The sequence below is a fragment of the Amphiura filiformis genome, chromosome 19, assembly GCF_039555335.1.
Source record: "Amphiura filiformis chromosome 19, Afil_fr2py, whole genome shotgun sequence".
Classification (NCBI taxonomy): domain Eukaryota; kingdom Metazoa; phylum Echinodermata; class Ophiuroidea; order Amphilepidida; family Amphiuridae; genus Amphiura; species Amphiura filiformis.
In genome coordinates this window covers 4193867-4203064 of record NC_092646.1, presented here as the reverse complement: position 1 = coordinate 4203064, position 9198 = coordinate 4193867, and the positions used below count along the sequence as shown (strand labels likewise).

General features: G+C 35.8%; 1 protein-coding gene across 1 annotated transcript; it reads right to left on the bottom strand.

The window, feature by feature from the left end:
• Positions 1-3955: 3955 nt before the first annotated feature.
• On the bottom strand, positions 3956-8749 carry LOC140141693 (uncharacterized). The gene is made up of 3 exons (XM_072163605.1): positions 8672-8749; positions 4976-5099; positions 3956-4122 (listed from the first exon to the last, which is right to left on the bottom strand). Exons 1-3 carry the CDS (start codon positions 8702-8704, stop codon positions 3956-3958), a joined length of 324 nt encoding a protein of 107 aa, XP_072019706.1. The 5' UTR covers positions 8705-8749.
• Positions 8750-9198: the final 449 nt, after the last annotated feature.

Here is a 9198-nt window from a genome sequence, read left to right as displayed (position 1 = left end):
CATCTTTCAAAACACACAATAATAACTATCACAGTACTTCTAATTACGTAATCTCATTAGCATAAATTCATTGCTTAGATATGTACACTGAAAATGGTCAACATTTGCGGGCAATTTGAATTGCAGTAAAGGCATATGTCGCAGAAGTACCAACACAGTTTTTTGGTATGAGGTAATCTGAGTAAGTTCACTTGATATTTGTAAAAGAAGAAATGTATCCATCAACAGATGAGGTATAAGGGACTTTTTTTTAATTTCATCAAAAATAGGCCTTAAAGACAAACAAAAATGGTATGAAAATTGTGAGAGATGAGCACGAAAGGTAGAACCAGGACTCAAAATTATCTCCAAATTGAAGCAAAAACAAACACAATGATTGGTATGGTGTGAGAGATCATAGTACAATAGAAATTGTTGCAATAAGAATAAAACAGTAATGTGTGCATGCATCGATGGTATGCATGATTAAAAGTACAAAAAATGAATAAAATATGAATAAATACAATGTTTGGAGAACAGTAACAGGCCGAGTGATTTGCTATACTACATCTCATGCCAAAATTAAATGAACCTTTTGAAATTTCAATTTTTTATTCAAACCAGAGCCCCTCTATGAAGTGCTACTCTGAGTACATAAACAGGATGTTTTGAAATTTTGAGATTTCACCACTGGAACCTCCCTTTTTAATGATCAGTAGTTGCTTAATCGAACCAGGTATAGCATTTGTAAAAGTTTGTTGTTGATTAATCTTGCTATCTCTTATTATGTAAAGGACAATGGGTGTAAATGCCTACTCAAAATTGGAGATATTCAACATGATTCCTTACCTTTAATAAATATGGTATAGGTCTTAAAAGAGTATAGCATTAACCGTGTGACATCGGTCTACCAAATTGCAAAAACGCGCCCAATTCCATACCTTTATTCTCCAGATATTTGAAATTATGTAACAATTCCTCAATTTGAGAAGTTATTTTCTCCACTACTTTTCACCTTAAATCAGAGAGTGTTCATATGCTATTGTGTTTATGCTAATATGTCATTACGTAATCAAGTATTCAATATCGCTAATACACATTTGCTTCGAAATACAAGGTACAAATTTGTATTTCATAAGTAAAGGTCATCAAAGTCATGCTTGAGTGGAGACAAATAATGATTGCCAGAACTTATTGACCATCTCCCGTACTTTCAATCTCCCCAGGGTGTATGTATTCTAACCTTTTCGATCACGCTGAAGTGGCTTCCACATGCTGGGGTTTGCAAAGGCTACAGAACAACATTTAGAGGCATCGACACCATCCGTGATTTTTTCTTCTGATTCAAATCTGCAATGATTTGTAAGTTTTGTTTAAATTACTCAATATATTGAACACCTACCCCGGGGGGGGGGGGCACTATAGTGTCAAGAGGGGGTTTCAGGTGCGTCCGAGGACTCTCAAAAAGCACCCTAAACAAGTATTGCCGAGACTGAAATTTTCCCCCCTAAACAAGTATAAGTTGCACGATTTGCTACCCTAAACAAGTAGTTGTCTTTTCCCCAACCCTAAACAAATAATTGATGCAATTATTACCCCTAAACAAGTAAACACACAGAACCCAGGCGGCGAGTGGCATGATAGGGCTAGCAATTTGTGGCAAGCCGTCTGAATTTTGAGCCATACAAGTTTACGTGGTGCTAAAGCTTACCTCAAAGTTCATGCAGTATGTCCAAGATTTTCAAGATTTTTGGGCCAATAATTTCCCCTTTTTGGATCACAGGTCCAACCCTTTTTATTAAAATATTGTAGAATTTATTCTTTAGGGTTGGGATGTACCCATTTCTCCACATATCCAAGAGAATTTTGAACTGCAAGTCCAACGCAAATTACGACCATGGCGATTGCAAACCACACATTGAAGTTGGAAGAATACGGCAAACACGGCCAGTTTAGCTTGGTTTATTTCCTAATTTCGTCTCGATTTAAGGCCAAGTAAAAATAAAAACATGTTTCTCGTCCAGGTTTTTAAAAATTAGGAGAATGAGGGGCTTTTTATTTTTTATTGGAAAACGACGCTAAACACCTGTATTTGGCACCATGTTTCGGGTATTCGACATACAGATTGATATCTGAGAAAAAGGAGGAGGCCCTTTTTATTTTATTGTTTTGAGAGGTAGACCCCTCTAGTGATCACAAAACTCTTCTTAAATGATGTATTATGCATTTACAAAACCGTAAAATAAGTTATAACTTCTGAAACATCTTTTTCTACAAGTTATAACTGAAAGTTTTCAAAATAAAAAGAAATTTGAAAAATCTTCAAAAAATGAGGAGGGCGCGGACGAGAAACATGTTTGTTTTTTTACTCGGCCTAAAACATCCTAGAGCATTAATTATCATACTGGATTTAGTGGTAAACCCAACCAAAATCCTGAAACTCATTGATTTATATTTTAAGAAAGCCAAAATAGTTCCAAATTATTCAATCGTTGTGTTTGTAAATACCCGTAAAATTTCACACATGTCAAAAGTTCATTGACACAGCTTGTTTACAAACCTAGAAGTTCGTGGTTTGCTTTGTTGCTCCTTTAGACCATGTTCCGATCAACCAAATTTTCTGGGCTGGAAGCCACCAAGACTATGAATATTAATGAGTTTAAAGAGGTTCGGCCAATCGGAAATCCTCTTATATTTTTCCTCATAATTTATTGACTCCACAGTTAAGAAAAAGCATGCTGATTGGTTGTATATTCTGAACAAGTTGTGACCTCGTCCGGGGACCTCGTGTTTATAGTATGCTAGCTGGGCCAGTATAGGGATCTGTCATCTCTGACACTGATAGCTAAAAGATGGCTTTTAATTGTTTTTGGGGTGTAGGAAGAAGACACTTTCCTTTCACTTTTCATGAATGAAGGAGAAAGCACAAAATCCCAAACTTGGCAAAACTACCCTAAGTACGCAAGAGCTCCAAAAACGTACCCTTTTACACCAATTTTACATGAATTTGATACCCTATTCACGTTTTTTTACGTGAATTTACGGACGCGCCTGATACCCCCCTTCACCATTACAGTGGCCCTCCGGGACACCTACACATCACTTCATGTTAGTTTCAGTTCCAATGAGTAAAAAACATTATGTATTTAAATAAGCACTCCTTCCTCATAAGCACCGAACTTCTTAAACTTGAATCTGTTTAAATGCCCTTGCAAATGTACTTTTTGCAAGATAAAGGATAAAAATGCCAGTTGTTCTATGGGAATCATTTCTTTCTTGTTTTACATCTAAAATCTAAGTTTGACTCTCAAAAGATGACTTAAGTCAGTGCCCGGGCGCTATTTATTAAGTAAAATACAGTCGGCAGCAGTCGTCCTCATCATAATAATAATATTAAATGATTATAATGATAATGGCAGAGCAAATATGTGGCAATAAGGCAATTGGTTATTATGCTGTTCCCTCAAGCACTGGCATATCAACAAACCAGCTGCTAATTAACTCATCTATAGATCTGCTGAATGATCCACAGCCTCATCCCCCCACTTTTCTCAAAAAAAGTTGAGATTTTTATATGACTGAAACCTCTGGCTACATAATGTTTATGTACAAAATATTTCTTGCAGATTAATTCGTTTAGCAAAGATATCGTGAAATTTGAATTTCGTTCTCAACGCATTGTCTATGGAGCAGTGTAATACACATAATCATGCATAACTCATGAACGCATAAAATCGGAATCAACTGAAATTTTGGGAATAGGTTTTTTTCGTGGATATCTATTGAAAAATGTCATAAAAAGAGGATGCTAGAATCACGAAATACTCCTTTAAGTTTCATTTTTTGCAAATATACCTAGGAAATTAAGCAAAAAATATGTCAGTTGCAAAGGGCCATGCTTATATTGCTTTGTCATGAATCTTTAGCTCATGCAATCAATATCTTCTTCTAAAGAATAATAGAATTTTACTTGTTCTTACTTATCTCTCATAAATGCTTTCACCAAGCTTGTCTTTCCAACTCTCTCCTGACCCACCAGCATCAGTCTTATGCTCCGTATTTCTTTCTTTCCTTCTTTAGATGCTTCCAAATATGCAGCTAATGCATCTGCTCCTCTCAGTCTGATTTCTAGTGGTGCTTCATCTAGAAAAGAAAACGATGAAGAGAAAAAAATAGTGCTGCAATGGGTAGGCTATGGAAATTTTGTGTAAGCTGAAAATGTACCTACTCTGTTGCACTCCTGTTAAGTCTTACCAATGTATTTTTAAGTATTTTTAAGTTAAAATTTATAACTTATTTTTATATTCATATTACACTTAATCACGTATTTAACACATATTTTGGCTGGAGCAGACAACAATGTGATATAATTATGTACTGTAAGTGTGCAAGGCTCACAATATGGCAGGAGCTATTGAATAGGGGAGACTGGGGAGTGTGCACCCTATATTTTGCTGTGCACGTTAAGCTCGTGCGACAATACTCAATTTGAGGTATGGAAGAAGAACTGGTTCTAACTGAAGTGCATTTTGTGAATCTCTGATCATTTTGATTTATCTCTTGCCAATTAGGGCTCCTTGAGCAGCTAGGCATTTGCTGGGTGACTTGTTATAGCTCTGCTTTCAAATTCAAATTTAGAAATCATTAGGGGTACACTTTTCAACTCACATATTCAGTTTTGGCTTGAATATTAGGAATTTGAATGAATAGCTTTATTATGCTTTGTTTTGTTTTGCATGTGTGTATACATGGTGTATGTTTAGTATTTGTTTATGACAGCTAGGATAACAAAAACTAATATTTAGATATTTTTCTAAACAGCAAGGCACATTGAATTCTTATATCTAGCTATGCAGAGTATATCCCTTTGTCAGCACATCCCTTCATTTGCAGTAACTCCCCATACCTCAATATCAACTGATAATCCATCTGGAATTCTCGTATGCTATATGCATATATCTGTAGAATGTTATGAGAGCAATTGAAAACATCTTACCTTCTGGAGTAATGCCATCCGATGGATCACTTGGGTCACTGCACCCTCGCAAGTTTACAGCATACACATGGAACTGGTACTCTGTGTCTGCCTCCAGATCTTCCAGGGTATAAAGCTCAGTATCCTAATGAACACACATTAAATACAATCATTACTCAAATATTACTCAGAAGTGAATCCCAGATATATCAGAAAAAGTGATTAATGGACAAGTTTATCATAAATAATACACAATATTCTGATGCAAAATATAAGGGAAACTACCCAGACAATCATGCAATAGTATATATGTTTATATGAAATTTCTGGAAATCCCCTTGGTTGCAATACATGTAACAACTATATAATATAATTGGTGATGGCCTCATTTGGGGAATCTTAGACAATCCCCCATGTAAAATGGTATTTCCCAGTTTGCTTAATATGTAAGTGAGAGAAAAACTACAATCTGGGCAGATTTTATCCAAGTGTTGTGTTGCGCTACATGAATTTAAAGAATGGTACTTGCATACCAGTCATTTTTTTTTGCGTAGCCAAAAATACTCCCTAAAGCTTCCAAAAGTTTGTTATTACCGATCAGCAGATAGTCAAATATTACATTCAATAGGGGTCTGATGTGCAATTTAATTCTGCTGCCAGATTTTGACAATGGGAATGAGGTTGCAGGGAAATAGTGTACAAATATTGACTGCTATGAGGGACATGGTTAAAATTATAGGCCCAAGGTGATCTCAAAACCATGCTATGACCCGAGGCGCAAAGCATAGTTTTGAGATCACTGCGGGCCTATAATGTTAACCATGACCCGAATAAAGCAGTCAATATTTGTTTTATATACCTCATTAATATAGATTTTTGTCATCTGATTGGTTAAAAGACCTATTTTATTGTTCATAGGCCATGGCAAATTTTTTTGTTATGAACCGATCGCGTCACCGCAGCTGGCAGGCAGCGCATTGGCGCCGCGTATGTAATGTGAACACATCATCGCGCGTGTAGAGTTTGACCAGGACGCACACCGATGATGTGAAAATGACTATGCCTGGGGAATAGTCTTTTTAAAAGACTATTGCTCAAGGAATAGTTCAGTTTTTACGTAATTCTTATAAAGGAGGGCATAGCTAATTCAATGACTGCACTTTTAACCAATCAGATGACAGGAATCTATATATGAGGTATATAACAGAAAATATTAACTGACTATACACGGACCATGCTCTTTTCCTAGACAAAGCAGGAATGAAAAAGGATAGAAGATAAACAAAAAGTCACTTGGTAGCCTCGGGAATTGACTCTGCAAAGCATGAGATCACAACCTCTAGACATGGGGGTTTCGCTGGCGTGGCCAGAGATTCCATGCCTATATATAACTTGGGGTGATTGCGTCATGGCAACACATGGTATGCATGCATGTGCAGTGGTTTTCCTTGTAATATTTTGTAAGATTTATGGGTGATGGGGTTAATAGTCTGGTGGAAGCTGAATAAATTTTTGTTGTGTCATACATGACTAATCAATTGGCACCATTAGCTCAAGAATATGTAAGAGGTGTAATAAACTCTTCTGTTGACATGCTGATTTATGAAACAACATGTCTGTCAATCAATGTAAGTGTAACCCATGTCAAAATGTTCCAACAATTTTGACTAAGATTGTAGATGCATAATTGCCATATGGGTGGAATGGTTGGCTCTATAAAACAAAACTGTTTTTCATTTAGAATATTGTTATTGTCAATAAATTCAATAGATCTGTTGAAAACTAATCTTACCAGGATTTTAGAGAAACATGGCCAGATTGATATAGGGTACAACATTTCAGTGTCATCCTTATTTATTTATTTATTTTATTCATATTTATCCAGGGTAGCCCAATTCAGCCGATAGCTGGTCTTACATGGGGCCCTGCAATACATTTACATAACATTAAAAGGCAACAATTTTCAACATGCAATTTACATTAAATATACAACTATTAGATACAAAATTAAAATACAGAAATATATACAATTTTCAAAGTAAAATAGAAATACATCATTAACAAGTACATGCTCAATTTTTAAGACTTGAATCTTTGCTTGAAAGTCTGCGGTTACGGTTCGCTATCTCTAAGGTTCGCTATCTCTAAGGTTCGCTATCTCTAAGGTTCGTTATCACTAATTACGAAAAAGGTTCGCTATACCTAAGGTTCGATATCACTAATTTTGAAAAAGGTTCGGTATTTCTAAGGTTCGATATCACTAATTTTAAATAAGGTTCGCTATCTCTAATTTTAAATAAGGTCCGCTATCACTAATTTATTGAAGGTTCGCTATCTCTAAGGTTCGCTATCACTAATTTAAAATAAGGTCCGCTATCTCTAATTTTAACAATCCCGGTATCCCTAAGGTTCGCTATCTCTAATTTTAAATAAGGTCCGCTATATCTAAGGTTAAGCTATCTCTAAGGTTCGCTATCTCTAAGGTTCGCTATCACTAATTTCAAATAAGGTTCGCTATCTCTAATTTTAAATAAGGTTCGCTATCTCTAATTTTAAATAAGGTTAGCTATCTCTAATTTGAATAAGGTTAGCTATAGCGGTCCTTATTTAAAATTAGAGATAGCGGACCTTATTTGAAATTAGAGATAGCGCACATTATTTAAAATTAGAGATAGTGGACCTTATTTAAGATTAGTGATAACGAACCTTAGGTATAGCGAACCTTATTCGAAATTAGTGATAACGAACCTTAGAGATAGCGAACCTTAATTAATTAGGGATAGCGAACCTGAAACAAAATTAGTGATAGCGAACCTTAGGTATAGCGGACCTTTATTGAAATTAGTGATAACGAACCTTAGAGATAGCGAACCTTCAATAAGTTAGTGATAGCGGACCTTATTCAAAATTAGTGATAGCGAACCTTATTTTAAATTAGTGATAGCGAACCTTAGAACTAGCGAACCTTATTCTAAATTAGTGATATCGAACCTTAGAAGTAGCGGACCTTTTTTTAGGTATAGCGAACCCTTTTCTCTATTAGAGATAGCGGGATTCTGATCTCCATAGACTTTACACGTTAGTGATAGCGAACCTTAGAGATAGCGAACCTTAGAGATAGCGGACCTTAGAGATAGCGGGATGTCACCAAGTCTGCACATTTATTGAACTTCTTACATCATTACTCAGTTTATTCCAAACCTCAACCCCACTGTATGAAAAAGATGATTTAAAGTACCCAGTGTCATAACCATTTGTGCAAGGCAGTAGAGCCAATAAATTGGACGCAGCTTGTCTGGTGTTCACATTATGCTTTTCATGTACATAAGAAAACCTGTTGATAAGGTACTGTGGTGATATATCGTTAAGACATTTAAACATTAACAGTGATTTGAAATACATTGCACGATTCCCATCCTAATATAGGAAACATTATATCAGAAGACGTAAGGTACTTGGCACGCAATATTATTCTAGCACATCGCTTTTGTAAAACACATAATTTACGTACATCTTCATTGAAGCGACCAAACCAAACTACACTGCAATAGTCGAACTGCATTTGGATAAGAGCCTTATATAAAACATTAAGAGTGCGAACGTCAAGAAATGCTTTTAGACGTACGTCTCAAGAGATCCTTTTGTAAATGAGAATTAATTTAGCCACTTTAATTCACTAAGAGCTCCCAATAAACGATATTATTTGTGATGTAATACCTTTTTTCTCACTGACATGACTGGCTCCCACATGCACTGATCCCATTGGCTGTCTTCAGCTTTTCTTCGGTGCTCTATAGTGTAGCCTACAATGGGTGATCCACCATGAGGAGCTTTCCAGCTGATTTCAACCTTCTTTATGCCAACATTCTTTACATCAGCCTTGCCTGGTGCATCAGGTTTATCTATGTAAAGGTATATAGATTGAACAGTACACAGTTTTATCTAAGTAGAGGTGGTTTTCTACATGCAATAATTTTCAAAGTAGCTTGGGGATATTGATCGGGCCAAGAATCTGATTTATAGTATGAATATTTTACCGTCTGTTTGACGGCAAAACACAGAATCAAGCAATTTATCATGGATTCTACTGGTAACATTTTGAAATTTTTACACTGAACTGAAGTATTGATTTTTTACTGCATTACCTGCGTTTCATCTAGTCTAACATACCACTCGTGTGTTTGCACTGCGCTGAGCTAATTAACATTATTTATATATGATACAAATTGAATAATAATTGTGTA

Excerpts from the sequence above, each read along its gene's own strand:
- LOC140141693 (XM_072163605.1), bottom strand. The coding sequence starts at position 8,704 with ATGTGGGAGCCAGTCATGTCAGTGAGAAAAAAG. Across the intron at positions 5,100-8,671 it reads TCATGTCAGTGAGAAAAAAG|GATACTGAGCTTTATACCCT; the intron begins GTATTACATCAC and ends TGTGTTCATTAG. Across the intron at positions 4,123-4,975 it reads GGATGGCATTACTCCAGAAG|ATGAAGCACCACTAGAAATC; the intron begins GTAAGATGTTTT and ends TTTCTTTTCTAG.